Here is a 25,763-nt window from a genome sequence, read left to right on the forward strand (position 1 = left end):
AAGGGAGAGGATCATGCTCTGCTTCAGTATGTCACAGTACATGTTGGTATTCATGGTTCCCTCAATGAACTGTAGCTCCCCAGTGCCGGCAGCATTAATGCAACCCCAGACCATGACACTCCCATCACCATGCATGACTGTAGGCAAGACACACTTGTCTTTTTTCTCCTCACCTGGTTGCCACCACACACGCTTGACATCGTGTGAACCAAATAAGTTTGTCTTGGTCTCATCAGACCACAGGACATGGTTCCAGTAATCCATAAACAGTAACTCACCCTAGCTCCACCGCACTGTGGGAAGATAAAGAGCTAAGTGTCGGTGCTCAGGCTGAACGTCCAAACCAAATGTTATATGAATAAAGCCGGCACACGAAAAGTCTTCTTCCAAGTAAAATACTTTATTCCAACATGGATAGTGGTGACAACATGACAAATGCTGATGCGTTTCGGCTTTACGCCTTCCTCCTAGCATGTACATGTACAATAAAATACTTATATAATGTGAAACTGCTCCTAAAACTAGGGGCGGTGCATACTTAATTGCAATTAATATCAATACATAACACCAGGGGAGGGGTGGTGTGTTCAAGTCGGTCAAGGATCAAGGAAGGTGTCCCATAGGAAAACAAACATTAAATGCCAGTCCACACTTATGCGATGACAGACTCCGCATGCGACTCGGAGCGTACCGCTCCTACAATCACACGCAAAGTCTGTGCGACACAAACTCAGCCACACTGATTGCATGGGCGAATCAGAGTCGCACCGAACATGCACATGCCCTAATTTAGGTTTGCAGCAGAATCGGATTGCATGGGGATTCACACCAGTGCGATCCAACTCGTGTGTGAACTGTCAGCTCGCACCATGACACGCGAGCTATCCCAGGGGCCTAGTAAATAAAGCATTGACACCCCCAGCGATTTGCATACGGCAGTGCGAATCGCCATGAAAATTCAATGTGACGCAGGAACCCGCAGTATATTTGCAGGGCTCCCGCATCGCACAAGTGTGGACAGGCACCAACCCTTAATAAACTTCACAATTATTTCAAGAAAAGGTTTATATCCATCCTATTGTTCATTCCACTAGGTGCTCTTGTATTTAGCTTATGTATCCACCACACCTCACGCTGTAGTAAAGTGCGGTGTATATCACCTCCTCTAACTGGTCTTCCAACCTGTTCTAAACCAAAAAAGGAAAAAGAACTAAGGTTACCTCCATGGATTTCTCTGAAATGTTTAGACACGCTAGAAATATTTTTGGCATTAATGTTTGATGCATCATTGACATGTTCAGATATCCTTACGCTTAAATTCCGAATGGTGCATCCATACTGTAATTGACAAACACTACATTCTATGATATAAATGACCATTTTAGAATTGCAGTTAATATAATGCCTAAGTGAATAAGACTCTCCTGTAGAAAAGGAGATAACTTTTACTTTTTTTATGTCTTACACAATGTTTACATGTGAGAAAGCCACATGGATATGATCCCACAGTCTTCAACCAAGAATGAGATGTTCGAGGACTGTGGGAGCCAAAAAGTAAAGGTGATAACATAGTTCCCAAGGTGGGTGCTTTACTACTGGAAAAATGACAACCTTGCTGTAAAATGTTGTACAGTGTGTTATCTGTATATAGAATGGGAAGGCAACGTTTGACTATTTTCACTATCTGATCATATTGTGCTGAATATGATGTTACAAAATGTATTCCTTTTTTGTTTCGACAAATGGTTCCAGTAATCCATGTCCTTAGTCTGCTTATTTTAGGAAAATGTTTGCGGGCTTTCTTGTGTATCATTTTTAGAAGAGGCTTCCTTCAGGGACGACAACCATGCAGACCAATTTGATGCAGTGTGCGGCGTATCGCCTGAGCACTGACAGGCTGACTGTCTCACCCCTTTAACCTCTGCAGCAATGCTGGCAGCACTCATACGTCTATTTCCCAAAGGCAACCTCTGAATATGACGCTGAGCATGTGCACTCAACTCCTTTGGTCGACCTTGGCGTGGCCTGTTCTGAGTGGAACCTGTCTTTATTAAACAGCTGTATGGTCTTGGCCACCGTGCTGCACCTCAGTTTCAGGGTCTTGGCAATCTTCTTATAGCCTAGGCCATCTTTATGTAGAGCAACAATACTTTTTTTCAGATCCTCAGAGAGTTCTTTGCCATGAGGTGCCATGTTGAACTTCCAGTGACCAGTATGAGAGAGTGAGAGCGATTAACACCAAATTTAACACACCTGCTCCCAATTCATACCTGAGACCATGTAACACTAATGAGTCAAATGACACCGGGGAGGGAAAATGGCTAACTGGGCCCAATTTGGACATTTTCACCTAGGGGTGTACTCACTTCTGTTGCCAGCGGTTTAGACATTAATGGCTGTGTGCCGAGTTATTTTGAGGGGACAGCAAATTTACACTGTTATACAAGCTGTACACTCACTACTTTACATTGTTGCAAAGTGTAATTTCTTCAGTGTTGTCACATGAAAAGATATAATAAAATATTTACAAAAATGTGAGGGATGTACTTACTTTTATGAGATGCTGTACCTGTCAAGACTTAAGATAAGGCAGACATTTAACTTCGCCACTTTCTTTATGCAAATCAAAAACAAAATCTGGTTTTTGATACTTTTAATATTTTTTTTTCTTCCATTGTTCCAGTTGATACCCCAGGTAACAAAGGTTCCTCTCTTGAACCTCCAACATCTCCTTCACTGAGGTGCTCTCCTTCCTTAAAGTCACTGGCCCTCGGTAATGAGGACACAGTAAGTTCTGGGAAGAAACGCAGGACATTGCGCCGTTCACTAAGCATGCCAGAGAAGGTGGGTGAATGTGTTCAAGCTGATGGAGATCAAGAGGCATTCCTTGAGACCGGTTTAATCATGAACAATGAAAGTCGAAGCCAAGATGATGGGCTGAATATCCCTGCAGGAAATGCATATATGCAGGAGTTTGACAGCGACCCTTTGAAAGACTGTTCAAACACAGGCGATCCTCCAGATGTCAGCAGCCAGGGCTCCCTGGATGAACTGGGCTCTTTTCAGTCTGTTGCAACCTTCAGAAGGTCTAATGGTCACATGTCCCAGTACCGAAGTGTAAGGAAATTGGTCCTTAGCTTTCCTTGGACATCTAGCATTCCAGATTTGGATCCTCAGCAAAAAGACTGGGAAAAGTTGGCCACCCACACCATCAGGCGTAAAGGGGCAAGACGATTTGGGCGCTCATTGAGTCAGGAATGTGGTCTGAGGACAAATGGAGACCAGATTGGATTTAAAAGATCAGACGATGTTGGCAGTGGCAACTCAAAACTTCTAAATGCACGGAGCCGACAAGTATTTGTGAGCCGTAAAAATATTACTCTGAGCAACTGGGGCCAGCGTAGCCTGGAGGCGAGGCGCCAAGTGTCCCTTGAGGATAACCCAATAGATACTGAGAGGCAGCTATCAGACACACTTTTAAATCTAGATAAGGAGGCTTTCATTTTTAAGGACATGGTTGAGGAGGAAAGACAAAGTTATAGTTCTCCTGAATGTCCATCTTTTGGTTCTAGACTGGAACCTATAAGTGACACTGTGGATCAATAAAAATAGTGGTTTGGATACTCTTGAGGTCACTGGCTAGATTATCTGTTCATGGATTCCCCGGCATGACTCAGTACCTCACTGCACTGCTGTCATATAGGTGCAATGGTAGTTTAACCTTCATGACAATCAATAGGTGTACCATCCTGGTAGCCAGGCTGGGTACAGCTAATATTTTTGATTTTTGGACAATTTGCAGATTTTAATTTATCACACTAGTAAGTTAGAGTTCATATTTATTCTTTTCAGTGGTGTATTTCTAGGATAAATATTTATTGTGATTTTAAAAAATCTAGTAGTCAATAATAATGTGTTGTAAAATCAGTTTGTTCAGCGCAGCCAAAACATTGCTACACAGAAATTCAATTAAAGCTGAACTCCAGCAATGATCTTAATTATGTACTTGCATTGGCCCAAGTTGGATCAATGCAATGATTCATATCTCAAACCTGAGGGCCCACTTGAGAAGCTGTAGCCGGTGCTACTACAGTGATTGCTGCAATCCTCGGGTCCTGTGCCACCATCCACAGATTGTCTTGTATGTTTTCCATTGAATACAAGGCATTCTCTGGAGGGGCGTTGACATCACAATTTCCACCTTGTCCAATCTGTCAGTTGGGGCAGTGGCAAGCGAGCCGCTCCTATGGTCTGGAATAAGAGGAAAGTAGATGGCCCAACACTTTGTGAGGATGTTGGTTTCTTTATAGGTGGATATCAAAAGGTGCAAAATAAAAACATCACAGCACAAGGAGCACAAAGGAGACCAGATCTTGTGTTTCACGCTTTGACAGCACATGCTCATAATTCATAACACTCCTTGGATGTGATCTATGGGCATTGTGCACACACACCTCCAGCAGTATTTACTCTTGTTGGACTACCCACTGTGGTCAGAGGGGGAGCAGCTCGGCATGGGACCTGGAAGATCATGGCTGTAGTAGCGCCAACTACTAAATCATTGTCTGCTTCCCCAGTAACCTTTCAGGTGTGTAAGTATGCAATAAATATACCTGGAGCTTAGTTTTAGGCAATAAAAGTCAAGATTTATAATATCTAACAATTTAAAAAGGAAGTAGCATGAGGCTCACACTGTCTAACATTGAATTATACTAGCTAAAAGCTAACTGACTTTTTTTTAAAGAAAAGTACCTTTTTATGCACCTGAAACAATTAGGTGTTTAAATTGATACTATAGCACCCCAAAAAAAAAAAAAAAAAAATAATGGTTTGTAGTAACCCATATCAAACCACATTCCCTAGCATTATTTTTTGAAAGCTTGGTTGTGATTGGTTGCCAGCGTATTGCATGTTTTTGCTAAACCCAAATATGTGCATTAAAAGTTCTACTTTACAGTCACGGGTGATACTCTGCATTCCCAAAATGTGACAAACCAGTTTTGCTTTGAATGTGTAAGTTTTATTTAAAGTTAGGGAAATACAACGTGTGTATCGTTTTGTGTTGATAAATTGTTTTTCACTTTGTTTTAAATGTATTTCTGTGTTTTTAATTCTAAGTTATGTGCTGTTTTGCTAATACTTTCAATGTAATCAACGAACAATAAATATTTCCTTTATTCTGTTTTTGAACATATCATTTCGTTTTTAGAGCTATTCTAAAAAAAAATAAAGTGATGAGAACCCTTTGAGATCTGAAATAGAACCCTTTTGAGATCTGAGATCTAGCCCCATCCCACAATTTTTTTCAGTTTGGAATAGTGTGGAAGTGTTAGACCAACCTTTCCCAACCTTTTTAGCATGGAGGAACTCAAGATATCTCTCGAGTATCAGGGAATCTCTGCTAATAACTTGCTATATCTACAGCTCCCATTACATACGTTTGGTGGTCAGAGGGAAGAATGTTGGTGCTCAGTGGGAAGAATGCCCCCCACCTTGGTGCTCAGTTGGAAGAATGCCCCCACCTTGGTGCTCAGTGGGAAGAATGCCCCCCACCTTGGTGCTCAGTGGGAAGAATGCCCCCCACCTTGGTGCTCAGTTGGAAGAATGCCCCCACCTTGGTGCTCAGTGGGAAGAATGCCCCCCACCTTGGTGCTCAGTGGGAAGAATGCCCCCCACCTTGGTGCTCAGTGGGGAAGAATGCCCCCCACCTTGGTGCTCAGTGGGGAAGAATGCCCCCACCTTGGTGCTCAGTGGGGAAGAATGCCCCCACCTTGGTGCTCAGTGGGGAAGAATGCCCCCACCTTGGTGCTCAGTGGGGAAGAATGCCCCCACCTTGGTGCTCAGTGGGAAGAATGCCCCCACCTTGGTGCTCAGTGGGAAGAATGGCCCCACCTTGGTGCTCAGTGGAAAGAATGCCCCCCACCTTGGTGCTCAGTGGAAAGAATGCCCCCCACCTTGGTGCTCAGTTGGAAGAATGCCCCCACCTTGGTGCTCAGTGGGAAGAATGCCCCCCACCTTGGTGCTCAGTGGGAAGAATGCCCCCCACCTTGGTGCTCAGTGGGAAGAATGCCCCCACCTTGGTGCTCAGTGGGGAAGAATGCCCCCACCTTGGTGCTCAGTGGGGAAGAATGCCCCCACCTTGGTGCTCAGTGGGGAAGAATGCCCCCACCTTGGTGCTCAGTGGGGAAGAATGCCCCCACTTTGGTGCTCAGTGGGGAAGAATGGCCCCACCTTGGTGCTCAGTGGGAAGAATGGCCCCACCTTGGTGCTCAGTGGGAAGAATGGCCCCACCTTGGTGCTCAGTGGGAAGAATGGCCCCACCTTGGTGCTCAGTGGGAAGAATGGCCCCACCTTGGTGCTCAGTGGGAAGAATGCCCCCCCCCACCTTGGTGCCCAGTGGGAAGAATGCCCCCCCACCTTGGTGCCCAGTGGGAAGAATGCCCCCCCACCTTGGTGCTCAGTGGGACGATTGCCCCCCACCTTGGTGCTCAGTGGGACGATTGCCCCCCACCTTGGTGCTCAGTGGGACGATTGCCCCCCACCTTGGTGCTGAGTGGGGAAGAATGCCCCCCACCTTGGTGCTGAGTGGGGAAGAATGCCCCCCACCTTGGTGCTGAGTGGGGAAGAATGCCCCCCACCTTGGTGCTGAGTGGGAAGAATGCCCCCCACCTTGGTGCTGAGTGGGAAGAATGCCCCCCACCTTGGTGCTGAGTGGGAAGAATGCCCCCCACCTTGGTGCTGAGTGGGAAGAATGCCCCCCACCTTGGTGCTGAGTGGGAAGAATGCCCCCCACCTTGGTGCTGAGTGGGAAGAATGCCCCCCACCTTGGTGCTCAGTGGGAAGAATGCCCCCCACCTTGGAGCTCAGTGGGAAGAATGCCCCCCACCTTACCATACACTTTACAACCTGATTGTACAATCTCCTGTAGATTTACCATTAACTGTGTAAGGCAAGGGCTTGTCTGATTTAACATGTATCCCATAGATTGTTTAAGCATACCTATTGTATACTTGCCTTCTTTCTAGTGCTGTGGTGTCCTGGAGCTTCCAGGTATTGATCTCTGGCTGTTTTCATTGGCCAGGCTGAGATGACATCCCCTCCATCCTCCCTCCATCGCAGCACTGCCAAAACTGTACACTGAGCTGTGCCTGTGCAGCTTACCATACAGTACAGAAAGGTGGGTAATACTTTAATGCAGAAGGCTGCAGTCACACCGACACATTTCCTCAATGCGTGGCAAAACACACAAAATCGTGCATTTTGCCAAACTTCTTGTAAACACACTGCAAATGCACATCACTCTTGCAGTACCATTAATTGTTAGGCATGTGTTTTTCCGTGTGACAATGCGCTACAAACGGGCCAAAATGCGCACTGAAAAAAATACCCGATGCTCCATCACTGAAAAGGGTCTGGAACTACTTTGGGGAATTTGTGGTGCCTAGGACAGACCTTTCAAGTGAATATGTCACCCTAGACATGAAGCGCATTAATGCATGAAAAACTGTCTATTTGCAAATTTTTTTTTTTTTTTTTTTGTATTGAAGTCCCACATTAGGTTTGTCCTCACATTACATTGTTTTAGTAAAGCTGAATCTAAACATACACAATACAATCTGATTGTATAGAGATTGTACATTCGTCTTTATACCTGTATATACCCAAATTGTGTAATAGGAGGATACATCTGAATAAGCCATCTAATTTGTATCCAATCAGGCAGGCTCTTGCACTACATAGGGGATGGTAAGCCTAAAGAAGATTGTGCTGTGTGCCGTCACCTTAATCCAATTGTACAGTGTATGGTCCCATTCACATCTCAGCATTTTGTAGCTTGAAGCTCCAAGACACCGGAGGAGAAAATAAAATCACACCTGAAGCTCTGGAGCTTTTTTTGTAGCTTGAATCGGGGAGATTGGATCATTTTTTAAGCCTTTTTTGTTCCACAGCAATACAGTCAAATGCTTGATTTGAGCATTTTAGAGCATTTTGTTGTGTGTTTTTCTGCTCAAATGCAATAATTAAATAAAAATAAATACTATAAATAAATAATACATCAAATACATTTTAATAATCATAAACAAAAAAAAAAAAAAAAAAAACACTAACCCTAATATTATTCCCTAGTTCTATACCCTAACCTAATATTACCCCTAACCACTTACCCTAATATTAACCCCTAACCCTAGTCCTAACCTATAAATACCCACTAACCCTAGTATTCACTCCTAACCCTAATATTAACCCCATAAACACTAACCCTGATAATCCCTAACCCTAATAATACCCCCTAACCATTAACCCTAATAATAACCCCTAGTCCTAACCCCTAACTCTAATATTACAGAAATAACCACTAACCCTAATATAAACCCCTATAACCACTAACCCTAATAATCCCTAACCCTTATATTATCCCCTAACCATTAACCCTAATAATAACCCTAGTCCTAACCACTACCACTAATATTACCCAATAACCACTAACCCTAATAACCCCTAACCCTAATATTTACCCCTATAATCATTAACCCTAATAATCCCTAACCCTAATATTATGCCCTAACCATTAACCCTAATAATAACCCCTAACCCTAATATTTACCCCTATAATCATTAACCCTAATAATCCCTAACCCTAATATTATGCCCTAACCATTAACCCTAATAATAACCCCTAACCCTAATATTTACCCCTATAATCATTAACCCGAATAATCCCTAACCCTAATATTATGCCCTAACCATTAACCCTAATAATAACCCTAGTCATAGCCACTAACACGAGTATTACCCAATAACCACTAACCCTAATAACCCCTAACCCTAATATTTACCACTAACCCCAATAATCCCTAACCCCAATATTATCCCCTAACCATTAACCCTAATAACCCCAAACCCTAGTCCTAACCACTAACTCTAATATTACAGAAATAACCACTAACCCTAATATAAACCCCTATAACCACTAACCCTAATAATCCCTAACCCTAATATTATCCCCTAACCTTAGTCCTCCTAACCACTAACCCTGATATTAACCCCTAACCCTAATATTAACCCCATAACCACTAACCGTAATAATAGTCCCTAACCACTAACCCTAATATTATCCCCTAACCATTAACCCAAATAATACCCCTAGCCCTAACCCCTAACCCTAATATTAACCCCATAACCACTAACCCTAATAATCCCCCCTAACCATTAACCCAAATACTGCTAACCCTAATAACCTCTAACCCTAATATTAACTGCTAACCCTAATAACCAATAACCCTAGTGATAAACCCTAATATTCTCACCTAATCCTGATACCCTAACCTGATATTAACTCCTAACCAAATAATTATAATTAAATAATAAATAAAAATGAACCTTAACCCCTTGCAAAAAAATGTAAAAATAAATGAATGTGGATGAAAAAACTGAAAACCATAGCCACAAATCATGGAACAGATGATATTTTTCTCTGTTGGCTACTAAAAAAAAAAAAAAAAAAAAAACACTCATACAACCCGAAAAAAAAGCCAGAAAAACACTCCAAAAATGCGGCGGTCCATCAGATTGTACAGTGGATGGGCAGCTTGCGCAGAGTGCCATAACAGCCCAATGTTTTCACCTCTCATTCATTTAGCACTGAGATCTGATTGGTGAATGCTGCGTTTGGAATTCCTCCCTTTTGCTGTATTTTAAACATTTTTTTTTTACTTTCATTGAACTTCTCTCTCTCCTAATGAATTCTTCCTCTCCCCATACCTGACCCACAATCACAGCTTCCACTTCTCTGCCCTTCGCAGCTTTTAGCTCCTGTGCTTTGCACTTGCAGCTGTGTCTTCACCCCCCGACAATTTGTCTGGTTGTAAGGCAGCTCCCACCAATCACAGAGCAGAGGAGGGGTACAGCAGGAGAGTGTTAGTAATGTGCCTGCTCTGTGCTTGTACCATCTCTCCGCACAGAGAGAGGGGAGTACACTACACACAGCCTCTCTCTCTCCCCCTTCATACCGCACGGATTACTCTTCCCTATCCGACCACCCGAGCCGGCCAAGCACGGGGACCTTCCTATAGCAGAGAAGGACGGGACCGGGAGAACCATCATGGCCGAAGGAGGAGAGAGCGAGGACGAAATCCAATTCCTCAGGACGGTGAGTGCGATCAGCAATTCTCCCCCCATGTCTATGGATTTATAGAAATGTTTTCTGACTTTATTCCCGTACTACAATCCCCTCCATCAGACACTTCCTAATTCCCGAACTACAATCACCTCCATCAGAGACTTCCCAATTCCCAAACTACAATCACCTCCATCAGACACTTCCTAATTCCCGTACTACAATTACCTCCATCAGACACTTCCTAATTCCCATACTACAATCACCTCCATCAGACACTTCCTAATTCCCGTACTACAATCACCTCCATCAGACACTTCCTAATTCCCGAACTACAATCACCTCCATCAGAGACTTCCCAATTCCCAAACTACAATCACCTCCATTAGACACTTCCTAATTCCCGAACTACAATCACCTCCACCAGACACTTCCTAATTCCCATACTACAATCACCTCCATCGGACACTTCCTAATTCCCCTACTACAATCACCTCCATCAGACACTTCCTAATTCCCGAACTACAATCACCTCCATCAGAGACTTCCCAATTCCCAAACTACAATCACCTCCATTAGACACTTCCTAATTCCCGAACTACAATCACCTCCACCAGACACTTCCTAATTCCCATACTACAATCACCTCCATCGGACACTTCCTAATTCCCCTACTACAATCACCTCCATCAGACACTTCCTAATTCCCATACTACAATCACCTCCATCAGACACTTCCTAATTCCCGAACTACAATCACCTCCATCAGAGACTTCTAATTCCCATACTACAATCGCCTCCATCAGAGACTTCCTAATTCCCGTACTACAATCCCCTCCATCAGAGACTTCCTAATTCCCGAACTACAATCACCTCCATCAGACACTTCCTAATTACCATACTACAATCACCTCCATCAGACTTTTCCTAATTCCCATACTACAATCACCTCCATCAGACACTCCTAATTCCCGTACTACAATCACCTCCATCAGACACTTCCTAATTCCCATACTACAATCACCTCCATCAGACACTTCCTTCTCTAAGGTCTAAGTTTTCTATCTCCAGTATCGGAGGGGTTAACTCATCGGGGGAAGGCGATATGACCTCAGCACCTGTTGGACGCCCATCACCGCTGTGACAGGCTGGAGAGGCATTACAGGGGGGGGGGGGGGGGGGGCGCAGGGACCGAAAGGGAAACATAGCTGGGGGGTGACTCTCCTAAACTACTTTAAGGATCAGAGGAGGGGGGGGGGTGGGGGGGTCAGTGTCGTGTAGCACTCACAGAGTTAAATATCACCTCATGTCCAGCTGGCTCCGCATCTCCCTGAAATGACACATACTAAGAAAATAGATTGCTAGCTTCTGGTCCTAGAACTTAATATTTGGTCATTATCCTTCTTATTGGCAGCTCCTTGGACGTTGATCAGATTGTCTATTGCCTTACTATGCCACTTTCTATGTTTATTGTAAAATCTTGCAAAAACCTATAAGAATTAAAAAATAAATAAATTGTTCCTTACATCAAGAAATCCATGTCAATTAAAAATCAAAAACGATTCCATTGTATGGAGATCCGACCACTTTTATTTTCATCAATATTTCTGCCCTAATTTAGTCATAGATAGGACTTGGTTTCTTTTCCCATGAGAATGCCATTGTTTTTTCCTTTTTATAAGTCTATGGAATTTGAATGAAGGATTTTTCAACTAATGTTAACAATTTTCATTGCTTATATTTATTATCATCATTATTAAGAATGATAACACTACTGTATTCATAATAATGGTTATTGATATTATCAATATTAATAACTATTATTGTTATTGTACTCTGTTATAATTATTGTTAGTAGTATTAGTATTTATTTTTATTATTATTTGTATTACTATTTTGTTATCACTACTAGTAATCGTAATAATAGTAATAACTGTTATTATTGATATTATTATCAATAAGAATAGTTATTATTGTCCTCTATAATAATAGTTATTTTTATTGTTAGTAGTATTAGTATTTATTATTTTTATTATTTGTATTCTTATTTGTGTTATTATCACTAGTAATCGTAATAACTGTTATTGATATTATTATCAATAATAACTATTCTTGTCCTCTATAATAATAATTGTTAGTAGTAGTATTATTTTTAGTATTTGTGTTATTATTATTATTATTACTAGTAATCGTAATAATAATAACAACTGTTATTATTGATATTATCAATAATAAATATTATTGTTATTGTCCTCTAGAATAATAATCATAATAATTATTATTGTTAGTAGTATTAGTATTATTTGTGTTATTATTATTATCACTAGTAATTGTAATAATAGTAATAACTGTTATCAGTATTGATATTATTATCAATAATAATTATTATTGTTGTCCTCTATACTAATAATAAATAATTATTGTTAGTAGTATTTATTATTTTTATTATTTGTGTTATCACTGCTGGTAATCATAATAGTAATAACTGTTATCATTGATATTATTAATAATGACTATTATTGTTATTATTGTCCACTTTAATAATATAATAATAATAATTATTGTAAGTAGTATTTATTATTTTTATTATTTGTTGTTATTATTAACAATATTAACACTACTAGTAACTGTAATAATAGTAATAACTTGTCATTGATATTTTAAAATCTAATAATAATTAGTAGTATTAGTAATTATTATTATTATTATTATTATTATTGTTATTATAATTAATAATTATAATACTATTTTTTATTATTAATAATAATAGTAATAATTATCAATACTATTTTTTATAAGTATTATAAATAGCATCAAGAGGTTAATAAAATTGGTCATCGGTATCTTTCTCCATGTGGTGCAACTTTTAAAAGTGGTATTAAGGCCAAAAACAAAAATGTAATAAATGGAAGCTTATAATTCATCGATGTGGTGGTACCATTAGTTGTCCTTTTTTTTCCCTTTATTTTCACCTGGTGATCCATCTAGCAGGCCTGTTAATTTTCAACTTCCTTTTACAGGCCAAATTGTCCGGTAGCTGGCCGAGATAAAGCATTTACCGCTGACAGGGATACTTACAATGATCACTTTTTTTTTTTTTTCTTTACCGTGCATCTGAAAAGTATTCACAGCACTTCACTTTTTCCACGTTTTTTATGTGACAGCCTTATTCCAAAATAGATTAAATTCATTATTTTCCTCAAAATTCTACAAACACTCCATAATGACAACGTGAAAGAAGTTTGTTTAAAATCTTTGCAAATGTATTACAAATAAAACATGAAAAAATCCCATGTACATAATAAGTATTCACAGCTTTTGTCATGACACAAAAAATTGAGCTCAGGTGCATTCCGTTTCCACTGATCATCCTTGAGGTGTCTCTACAACTTGATTGGAGTCCACCTGTGGTAAATTCAGTTGATTGGACATGATATGGAAAGGCACACACCTGTCTATATAAGGTCCCACAGTTAGAAGAGCACAAACCAAGCCATGAAGTCCAAGGAATTGTCTGTAGACCTCTGAGACAGGATTGTATAGAGACACAGATCTGGGGAAGGGTACAGAAAGATGTCTGCAGCATTGAAGGTCCCAATGAGCACAGTGGCCTCCATCATTCCAAAATGGAAGAAGTTTGGAACCACCAGGACTCTTCCTAGAGCGGACCCCCCCAGCCAAACTGAGTGATCGGGGGGGGGGGCCTTAATCAGGGAGGTGACCAAGAACCTGATGGTCACTCTGACAGAGCTCCAGTGTTTCTCTGTGGAGAGAGGAGAACCTTCCAGAAGAACAATCATCTCTGCAGCACTCCACCAATCAGGCCAGTATGGTAGAGTGGCCAGACAAAAGCCACTCCTCAGTAAAAGGCAAAAGGCACCTCAAGGACTCTCATGAGAAACAAAATTCTCTGATCTGATGAAACAAAGATTGAACTCTTTGGCCTGAATGGCAAGCGTCATTTCTGGAGGAAACCATGTACCGCTCATCACCTTGCCAATACCATCCCTACAGTGAAGCATGGTGGTGGCAGCATCATGCTGCGGGGATGTTTTTCAGCGGCAGGAACTGGGAGACTAGTCAGGATCGAGGGAAAGATGAATGCAGCAATGTATAGAGATGGCCTTGATGAAAACCTGCTCAGACTAGGGCAAAAGTTCATCTTCCAACATGACAATGGCTCTAAGCACACAGCCAAAATTACAAAGGAGTGGCTATAGGACAACCCTGTGAATGTCCTTGGGTGGCCCAGCCAGAGTCCAGACTTGAACCCAGTTGAACATCTCTGGAGATCTGAAAATGGCTGTGCACCGACCCTCCCCATTCAACCTGATGGAGCTTTAGAGGTCCTGCAAAGAAGAATTGGATAAACTTCCCAAAAATAGGTGTGCCAAGCTTGTAGCATCATACTCAAAAAGACTTGAGGCTGTAAATGGTGCCAAAGGTGCTTCAACAAAGTATTGAACAAAGACTGTGAATACTTCTGTACATGGGATTTTTTCATTTTTAATAAATTTGCAAAGATTTCAAACAAACTTCTTTCACGTTGTCATTATGGAGCATGGTTTGTAGAATTTTGAGGAAAATAATGAATTTAATTCATTTTGGAATAAGGCTGTAACATAAAATGTGGAAAAAGTGAAGCACTGAGAATACTTTCCGGATGCACTGTATGTAAAATCTCTATTTTAAATGCAAGCAAAAAACTGTTTGTGAAACTTCTTATAAAGTGTCATGTCATCTGTATTTTGACTTTGATTTGTTAGTGTATCTAAATCAGCTAGAATATTTAACACTCCCCTCCCCACAGACTGAATGCTGCTGTTCAAAGGTGTCCAGAGTGGAAACATACATACATTATCCAAATTTCTTATTCAATTTCCCTTAGATTTACCTTCAACTATCGACTATGTAGTGCAACAGCCTGCCTGCCTACATACAAATTGACAGTGTTTAGGTCTGACCTCATATTATACGGATTTGGTAAATCTAAAGGAAAATTGTACAATGTATGGCCAGCCTAAGGCCCCTTTCACACGACAGGGTCCGTTCTGCTCAGCGGGGGATCGATCCGTCCAACCCTGCTGAGCAGGTGGATGACAGCTCCGTCTTTGCTCTGTGTGCAGAGACAGAGCTGTCAGATCCCCGCTGTCCTCTATGGGGAGATCAGATGAGAACGGACCGTCTGTCCGTTCTCATCCGATCCTCCAGATGGATGGAAAATAGGGTTTCCATGCATCCGGATTTCACGGACAGGATCAGATAGGATGGCAGCGGGTGTCATCGGAGATGTCTCCGCTGACATCCGATGCCCCATAGGGATACATTGAGCATCCGATCAGGTCCGCCTGAAAAACTGACAAGCGGATCGGTTCGGATTGCCCGTGTGAAAGGGGCCTAAGACAGAAAGTATTACTGGCCTGATCACCAGATGGAAAAAAAGAGACAAAAGTCTACAATTAGAAAACCTAATCAATTAAAATCTGACCATTGTAAGCACCCCTGTCATTGCTAAATGATTTTTCTCAACACTCTAACTGCTACTTTTGCTGGATAGCTTGGTCTGTTAAAGACTGTTGAAAAATAACAGACTTGCTGACCAGATCACCAGGTGAAAACAGCCTAAAAATAAAACTGATGCAGCCACCACATCTAATAATTGATAAGCTGCAATATATTACATTTATTGTTTGAGGTTTATTATTGCTTTAAATAGTACTGAATAGGGTTCTATAATGTGGCAAGCTGTAGTTGTGGGAATGGCGTGTGGGAGAGATTTTAAATAATTTTTAATTGTATTTTCCTGTTGGATTAAAATCCATGTGTTGGATTAAAAAAAAAAAAAAGTTTCATATGTGGGTTTGTGTTGTGCTATGTGTAATTTTATTGTATGATGTTAGGATTGTAGAATGATAATAGAGCTCTTCAGTCCGGTATAGACAAGTTACACATCAGTCCCTGCCCTCAAGGAGCTTACAATCTAAGGTCCCTATCTGACATACATACACATATTGGGGCCAGTTTAGACAGGAGCCAATGAACCACTTGACCTCGGAAAGATTTACCCCCCGTCATGACCAGACCACTTTTTGTGATACGGCACTCTGTTACTTTAACTGACAATTGCGCAAAACCCAAATAATTTTCTTTTTTCCCTCCACAAATAAAGCTCACCTTTGGTGGTATTTGATCACCACTACGTTTTTATTTTTTATTTTTTTTCCAATTTTGAAAAAAAAACCTTTTTTCTATTTTCTGCTATAAAACACATTTAATAAAATAAAATTGAAAAGAAAATCTAATTTATTTATAAATTTAGACCAATATATATTCTGCTAAGCATATATTGATTGGTTTATGTGAACATTAGCATCTACAAACTATGGGATCTATATTGGATTTTTTATTTATACTGGTAATGATGGTGATCAGCAACTTATAGCGGGACTGCAATATTGCGGCAAATAATCGGACACGAACTGACACTTTGCTGGAACCAGTGACATTAATACAGTGATCAGTGCTAAAAATATGCACTGCTACTGTACTAATGACACTGGCTGGGAAGGGGTTAACATCTAGGGCCATCAAAGGGTTAACCCTATGCTTAGCCAGTGTGGTGTACTGCGTGAGGTGCTTTTACTATGGGAAGTAATGGATTTAATTCGCTACTTTGCAGGGACACAAAATTCATCACTTCCCCCGTCAGAATTCAGCTCTGCCTTGTTTACATTCTGTGTCTCTGCCCGGTGATCGGCGGGTGTCGGTGGACATCCCTTGCCCGCCACTTGCAGATGGGCTTCTGCTGTGAATAATCACAGTAGAAGCAGCCCACCGGTGGCTCACGCCCTCTAGGTGGAAGTGGCTAAACATCTGGGGCAGTAAAAGGGTTCAATGTGTGCCTAGCCAGTGTTTGTGTTTACTGTTTGCTGCTTTTACTAAGGGAAGAGATGGATTCTAGTCTCAGCTTTGCAGGAACACAGAATACATCCCCCCCCCCCTGTCAGAACGGCGATCTGCCTTGTATATATACACCCGAAGCGGCGCCCCGGTCCCCTGCAGGTGGAAGGGCAGGATCACGTATGATCTGGCGCACAGCTGCTGCTCTGTAGCAATAAAATGGCTATAGGGTGGTCAGCGAGTGGTTAACCTACCAGCATGTCTTTAGAGTGTGGGAGGAAACCAGAATACACAGAGGAAACCCATGCAAACTCTATGCAGTAGTGTCCTGGCTGAGATTTAAACAAACCTAGCATTTGACATCCCGGCTACAATGTAGGGAATATCAGTGTTGAATATACATAGATTGCAGGCATGCCTAGTTTATTAATAAATTAGGATCACAGTTGGGGGAGGGGGACCCATCTGTGGCACATACTAAACTAAATATTGTATAGATTGTTGCGGAAGCTCTCTTAGGGTCCTTTCACGCGCCTTTCTGCCCGGCAGACTCCCATTTTGCCCAGTGGGGATCAATCCGCTGATCCCTGCTGAGCAGGTGGATGACAGCTCTGTCTCTGCTCACTGTGCTGAGACGGAGCTGTCAGATCCCCGCTCTCCACTATCGGAGATCGGATGATACCTGACTGCCTGTCCGTTTTCATCCGATCCAATCCTCCAGATGGATAGAAAATAGGGTTTCCATCCGTCCGGATTTCACGGACAGGATTGGATTGGAGAGCAGTGGGTGTCAGCGGACATATCTCTGCTGACATCCGTTGCTCCATAGAGGTGCATGGAGCGTCCGATCAGGTCCGCCTCTAAAATGGACAGGCAGACCTGATCAGAAAGCCCGTGTGAAAGGGGCCTAAAGCTGACCATACACTAGTAGATTTTCAAATGAGCATCCATCTGAAACTACACGTTCGACCACTTGATAAATGTCATTCGATAGCACTTCACAATTTTTGTTTTGCTTTTAACATTTTGGAACAAATGGGCAACACCAAATTAACTGTTAAGGCCCGTACACACGTGCATATTGTCGGCCAAAAAGATTCGGCCGACGACTGATCGGCCGATTTTCGGCTTGTTAGTATGATGCTTCCGACAGCCAACAGCGCACTTTCGGCCAAACAGAATCTGTCGTGCAAGCATTAAAATTTTTGTATGCCGACACCAGAACGGCCGATTGTTCGCCAGTCAGTACAGTCGGCCGACAAACAGCAGATTTGCAAGACTGGGCATGCTCAGAAAAGAAAAAACACAGGGAAAGTTAACCATCACATGACATCACTTCTGCAGTCGGCTGTTGTTGGCGGACAAAATTCGTGTGCAGTCTTTTGCACTTTTCAGCGAACACGACAGCCCGGGGACAAAAGACGGCCGATCGTTCGGCCGACAATCTGCACGTGTGTACGGGGCTTTAGAAATTTGTTTGAGAAAAATATTCCATCCTGCTTCTTTGAATTTTCTCATCACTGCAATCGAAAATGGAAAGCATTTTAACCCCACTAACGATCAGAGAATTGAACAAATGTTCTTAAAAAATGACAAAATTCCTACTAATGTATGGCCTGTATGTGTCATCATACATGGTGTTCGGCACAATGATCCTACAAATGTCCATTGACTATTATAAAGGGTGTCCCAAAAGTCTCCATACATAAAAATGACCAAGCTCATATTGTATTTTATCATTTTATTTTCAAAATATTTTTAATTAAAGTACCATTCTGTAAATATTTTGTTAAATTTTGTAATACAAATATTTAGTAAAGAAAGGTACATTTAGCTACAATTTCCCATTTTTCCCTATGTATGGTGACTTTTGGGACACCGGGTAGAACAGGTATTCCGTGTGGCTTTTTGGAACTTTCTAGATAACAAATCCAATAACTATTTATGTGGTTGGAGAAGTGATGTATTTAGGTGCAATATCTAGAAGTGTTGTCCATGGTACATTCCAGAACCTTCTGTAAACTGAATTGAATTCTATTTATGTAATCAGCGCAGCTTGCTGGTGTGAGCGAACCCTGAGGCTGCATTAATGGCACCTTAGATGTAAGAGGCTAAGAAAGGAACCTGAGCAACCTTGCCATGCATAGGGTAGCCCATTGAAATGAATATTCTGCCCTATGCGTGTAGTGTGACAGTGCGCAAAAATAAAGTGCATTAGCGTGACAGCCGACATTGTGTATTAGTGTGAATGCACCCTAACTGTTTCATTTAAAATGTATACCTTTTTTTCCACAAACTGTGCAAAAAGGTTGCTTGCACATGATGAGGGGAAATGGGCCGCATATACTGAGCTCAGTAATCTATACGATGCAGCTTTAACCACTTTAAGACCAGGCCTTTTTCTGACTTTTGTTAGGTAAAAATCCGTATTTTTTTTTTATAGAAAATTACTTGGAACCCCCAAACATTTTTTTTATATATATATATATATATATATATATATATATATATATATATATATATATAAAATCTGTATGTATGTGTATATATATATATATGTGTGTGTGTGTATATATAATATTTTTTAGCAGGGACCTTAGAGAATAAAATGGCAGTCATTGCAATATTTTATGTCACACTGTATTTGTGTTTTTCAAACGCAATTTGTTTGGAAAAAATACACTTTAATGAATTAAAAAAACAAAAAAACAACAAAACCATAAAGTTAGCCCAACTTTTTATAAATAGAATGTAAAAGATAATGTTACGCTAAGTAAATAGATTCCTAAAATTGCGCACGCTTATGGAATGGTGTCAAACTTCAATACTTTAAAATCTCCATAGGCGATGCTTTAAACATTTTTACAGATTACCGGTTTAGAGTTACATAGGAGGTCCTGCACTTGAATTATTGCGCTCTCTCTAACGATTGAGGCAATACCTCACATATATATATATACCCTTATAGAGTTGTGCTTAATATTAAAAATAAAAGAAGGAAGTCCAAATTGTGAACAAGTCCTTTTAAATGGTCAGTGCGCCATCCATCCCCAGAAAAAGTGCATGATCCTGAGTGAACACCTCCAGCTTATAAAGTGCTCACTTACCAACTAGTGTTGACCCCCTATTATGGAAGGTCAATATGGCTTTGGCTAAAAAACCCAGCCAGGTCCTCTCTCCATCCGGGACTTAAAAGTTAAAGGTAAATTAAAGATAGGAGAATCTGCCACTTTTAAGAGGACTTGATCCTATAAGATCACCAAAAAAAGGAAAAACTTGCCATAGCATGAAATCCTTTAGACATTTATTCCACAAAAATGAGTTACACTTACAGACAGAAACTTTAAACATGCAATGTACAAGCTGGCCGGCTTCATGTAGCAACCAGTCTTTCTGGAATTTGTGTACGCCGTGATGTCAGCACATCGCTCCACCCAGCGTGTTTCGTCACACACTGAAGTCGTCCTGGGGCACCTCACATATATGGTTTGAACACCTTTTTTATATATGCGTTCGCTTCTGCGCGTGAGCACGGAGGGAGGGAAGAGATTTTTTTCCTATATTACTTTTTATTTTTACATTGTCCCTTTTTTATATATTTTTTTGCGGTCACTCTTATTCTTATTACAAGGAATGTAGACATCCCATGTAATAGAAATAAGCATGACAGGACCTCTTTATTGAGAGATCTGGGGTCAAAAAGACCCAGATCTCTCATTTAGCCTCCAAAGCAAAAGAAAAAAAATGTTGACACTTTGACTTAAAAAAAATAAAAAATAAAAATCATGTCTTTAAGCCATATATATATATATATATATATATATATATATATATATATATATATACACAAATCCACCGATCGCCCACTCTCTGAAACGGTTGTGGGATGTAGATCTCCAAATGACGTTGACGCGTTTCAAGGGTGACCTCTCTTTCTCAAAGTATAAGGGCCTGCCTGATTGCATACAAATTGGAAGTGTTTGACCTCCTACCTAAACACCAGAAAATGTTATAATGTATGCCCAGCCTTGCACTAGCAGATTCAGATGAACTTTACTAACAAATAGAAGCTGAACTTCAGCAAACACTTTTGATTTCCTGTTGGGATAATTGTTTTACATAAAAAGCTAATCATTCTAAGCACCCCTGTTAGTGTTAAATGGTTTGTCCCAACACATTTGCTGGACAGTTTTTTTTTTTTTTAACCTGTTGCAGCCCAAGTAATGCATATGTGCAGCAGAAAAGGTGGGCTTTAACACGCACATACTGCACATATGTGTCCATGGACAGCAGAGGTTTCTGTACGGAGAGTGTGCTCACTGCACACTGACTGAGCTGTCAAAGACCGCTCCCGGTCTCTGGTAATTAGGAGTCAGCAAGATGGACTACTGCTCATGGGACCACTGTGACAGCCAATCACAATTGCCACATGATCAGGCAGACCTTTCCGCCCCTTGGGTGTAATAACCAAGTTAAAGGGATGCTGGGACTGGGCAAGAAGGGGTTAAAGGAAGTTGATTAATAACACTTACTGGCCAGATCACCGGATGGAAAAAAAAAAAAAAAACGAATGCTAAAGCTAAATCTATGAATTTTTAAGCTGCAATATGCTACATATAGTTACATAGTTGAGGTTGAATAAAGACAACAGTCCATCCAGTTCAACCTGTGCGTGTGTGTGTCAGTAATGTACTCATTTCCCATAAGCGCCCATTCAGACAGGGGCGACACGACTTGCTGGGGCGACCTGTGAAGTGCACCGCGACCTCGGCGCGACATGCACTGACTTCTTGTAATTGAAGTCAATGCAAGTCGCCTCCAGGTCGCCCAAAAGTAGTACAGGACCCTTTTTCTAAGTCGGAGCGACTTGTGTCGCTCCTATGAGAACGGGTCCTGTGCTAATCAATGGCAGGCGACCTACCGCGACTTGTCAGGAGACCATGTCGCCTGACAAGTCGCAGTAGTGTGAATGGGGTCTTACCCTGAATGTTGTGATCTTTGAAATGCTAAATTTGTTTTGTTTTTAAATTTAATACCTCTTTAAACTCATCCACGATTCTTGTATGCCTTTGTACTTCATACAGACAAAAAAAAAAGTGGTTTTCACCGCCCTCATCCTGGAGATAATAAAAATAAAATTTTCTCCAGCCGAAGCAATTAAAGCGCAATGTGTTGAACGAGCTTACACCCTTCTCCAGGCCTTGTGAAATGACGTGGATGTTGGTATATCATTGCAAGAAATTCCTTTTTTGAGTTCTGGAACTAAGCTGGAGGAACAGAAGTGCAAATGATACTTTTTACTGAATGATGGGAATTGGTTTACAATGTATTGTATGTAATAGCTATACCTAGATGAGGATAATGTTGTAGACCTCTATATAACACTGTATCTGTTTTGTTTTTATTATAATACCGTGATGGCACAGTAAGCACTTTTGTAGCACTGCAGTCCTGGGTCTTAGCTGGTCCTAGATGGATTTTTTTTTTTCTTTCAGCCCGCAGGCAAAAGAAATATACGGATTCTTACATCCACACAATTGAGGTGGATAGAGGAATCCCACCGCTGGGACATGAGGTGGTGGGTGAACTTTCCAACAAGCCCATTCAATACTTAGATCGACTTCTGTTGAGTAGGAATGAGCACATATGGATCGAAATCAAGCTGGATTCACCCATGGCCAGCTTTAAATAGAAATTGTGGAAAAAAAGGCAGAGGGCGAAGACCTAATCGCCAGTGTTGCCTGTGACTTCCCTGCAGCTGATCTTTTCCTATTACTGGCTTGCCATCACTGATATGAGGAGGGAGGGGGTCGTCCCGGGGGGGGGGGGGGGGGGGGTCGTCCCAGGCACAACATTGAGAGGGGCACAAAAATTAATCCTGCACTATCCCAAGTTTTCTGGGTCTGATGCCCCAGCTGACCACGTACGTACTTACAGCAGAGCGGCCAGCCAAAAACACAATGATCGTGGTCAGGTCAGGCTTATAGGCTGGCCACTCTGCCGCCATGAATTTTTCACAGCCTTAGAATCTGATTGGCTGGCTGCAGCCTTTTATTATCAGTTGAATCTGAGATAGCTCTTTGACTGCTGTAGTCAAAAAGATATCTCAGACTCAGCCAATCATAGGCTGCAGGGTTGTGAGCAGCCAACCAGAGGCTAAGGCTATGAGCTCCAGACCATTTAATGTGATCTTCGCATCCAGGAGGAGGGAGGGAAGTTAGATGTGAACAGCCTGCGAAAGGGAGCCCATTCCTGCACACTGTGCATAGCTTACCCCTAAACTCTGCACTTTGTACACAGTGCACCTCTGAACTCTGTAGGTAGTGCCCCCCTGAACTCTGCACTCTGTAGGTAGTGCCCCCCTGAACTCTGCACTCTGTAGGTAGTGCCACTCTGCTGCTCTGCACTCTGTAGGTAGTGCCCCCTTGAACTCTGCACTCTGTAGGTAGTGCCCCCTTGAACTCTGCACTCTGTAGGTAGTGCCCCCTTGAACTCTGCACTCTGTAGGTAGTGCCCCCTTGAACTCTGCACTCTGTAGGTAGTGCCCCCTTGAACTCTGCACTCTGTATGTAATGCACCCCTGGACTCTGCACTCTGTACGTAACGCACCCCTAGACTCTGCACTCTGTAGATAAAGCACCCCAGGACTCTGTATGTAACGCACCCCTGGATTCTGCACTCTCCCCCCCCCCCCCCACTGCAATTTGGCCACACCCACTGTTCGATGCAATTCGGTGGGGGATGTAGTTTAATTCCTGCACCTATTCTCTGAGAAAAAAAAGCCCTTGTTTATATTTCTTTACCTAAACTCATCTCTCCCTTTGTGCACTGCAGCAGTCCATGCCTTACGATGTTTCTTCTGCATGCTGATGGAGAAGATGCAAAGAGGTGGTGGGTGGAGCTAAGCAGTAGGCGCAGAGGAGGAGGAAGTTAAATCCTCCTCCGCTATGAATGCTGGTGCCTCAGGCCTCCCTCTCCTCCTCGTGACATCACTGTTTGCTAGATGCCAGGCCAACGCCAACTTAAAAGGGGTCTCCGTCAGCCAGCAGTCCACCACAGGCTGACGGTGACTGCAACGATGCAAGGGCTATTTTAGGGGTCATCAGTTCGGCCCACGTCCAGGGGGCAAGTAGCCCGGGACCCAGGACAGAATTGCCAATTGCAGGACTGTCCTGGGCAGTTCTGGATTTATCTCCCTATTCTACAGGCCTTGCCCCCCCCCACCCCAAAAAAAACTACAAACTACAGGGATCCAGCTCTGTCCTCACCTGGGTTGGTTCTTTGCCAGTCTTCGGGTCCCCAATGCCGCCATGCTGACTGTGGGAAACCAGCTTTGACTCCTTGGGGGCTTCACAGCAGGCTTCCCACAAAGCATATGCGAGCCCTGTGAAGGGTCCCACAGCCTTCTGGGAACTGTGATGTGTCCCAAAAGGCTGTGGGGGGGGGGGGTACTTCTGCTTGGATCGCCTAGGTGATCTATATGAAAGTGGGAGCAGGTACTTGCACCCCATGAAAAATAAAAAATAGAATCCAAAAGTTTGAAGAGGTGTCAATGAGGAAGAAAAGTGGAACTTCCCTTTTTAGGGTTGAAGTCCCTTTTTAAAGTGACACTAAACAATATCCTTATTCTCCAAAAATAATTCATACCCTTCTACCTTACTTGATGGCCCTGTAATCTATATTTCGTGAATTGTTTCTAATGCCTCGTTTCCACTGAGCGGATCGGTTCGGGTCGGTTCGGTACGGTACGCTAATTTGAGTGTTTCCATTATGAAAGTGGCCCATACAACCGAACCAAACCGCACCATTCCTGGTCCTGCTTCAGATGTAGGGCCATAGGAAATGGTACGGTACGATTAGGGAGGAGCTACTGGCGTAACACAATAGATTCCACTGATTGGCGGACAGGAAAACTTCAGTGCTCACGTCAAATGAAAGAGCAAAACAAACACCTCATTTGGTGTAAACCCCGCATGGTCCCTGGTGGCCCGACTTGCAGTGGAAACGCTCACTTGAATAGACCGGACCATTCTAACCCTTCCAAACTGTACCGACCCGAACCGTTCCTCTCAGTGGAAACAAGGCATTAGTGTGTTTTTCTGCCTCCTTGTAACATTTTCCACAACCTTCCAAACCCTTCCTTCTCTCCCTCACTTCTGTTTGTTTGGAATGAGTAGTGCATGTTAGCTGTGGTCTTTTGCACTGCTCTATGCACAGCTACACATCTCAGTCCACCTGCTCTATGTGCGTTTTGCCGTGATATGTATTGTGATTTGCACCCCATTGCATTGTACAGTAAAGCTCAATGCACCACAACATATATACTGCTCTATATCAGTCTCTTTTGGGAAGATACTTGAAAATAGGCCACTTCAAATAAAAATGTAATATCTGGGTAAATGCCTTTTTTTTACACAGGTCTTTAATGGAATGCTGTACCCCCTGGGTTTTGAGAAATCGCACCATTCACAGGTCTATATTTTGGTTCAGCAATGGCAAAATGTGAACATTAATTTAAGAAGCCCGCTATGAAAAATATTTTGTATCCAGAAGCAGTTTCCCCTTTTGGAGAGGCTTATTTGTATATGTCGCACTGAAGTTTGGATTTAGGGTGAGACCATTTAAGAAGATAAATGGTATCCAGCAAACCCAACTTCTAATTTTGTTGATGGCTAACACCCTGATGTTGGTATTTGTCATACAGCGAGCAATGCCCAATATCTCCATGCTTGTAAAACAATCCTTT

General features: G+C 42.0%; 2 protein-coding genes across 2 annotated transcripts in view; both read left to right on the forward strand.

The window, feature by feature from the left end:
- LOC309560472 (rho GTPase-activating protein 11A-like) overlaps window positions 1–3,606 on the forward strand; it is a gene marked incomplete at both ends in the record, with an annotated part of 68,215 nt that extends 64,609 nt beyond the window's left edge. The window contains one exon of the mRNA XM_082264105.1: window positions 2,684–3,606. Coding sequence (XP_082120231.1) covers window positions 2,684–3,606 — 923 coding nt within the window. The remainder of the gene's footprint in view (window positions 1–2,683) is intronic.
- A 6,331-nt stretch (window positions 3,607–9,937) lies between these two features.
- RYR1 (ryanodine receptor 1) overlaps window positions 9,938–25,763 on the forward strand; it is a 359,853-nt gene continuing 344,027 nt past the window's right edge. Inside the window, exon 1 of the mRNA XM_082264106.1 lies at window positions 9,938–10,150. Coding sequence (XP_082120232.1) covers window positions 10,103–10,150 — 48 coding nt within the window. The 5' untranslated portion in view covers window positions 9,938–10,102. The remainder of the gene's footprint in view (window positions 10,151–25,763) is intronic.

The sequence above is a fragment of the Pelophylax lessonae genome, assembly GCF_965119305.1.
Source record: "Pelophylax lessonae genome assembly, chromosome: 7".
NCBI lineage: Eukaryota > Metazoa > Chordata > Amphibia > Anura > Ranidae > Pelophylax > Pelophylax lessonae.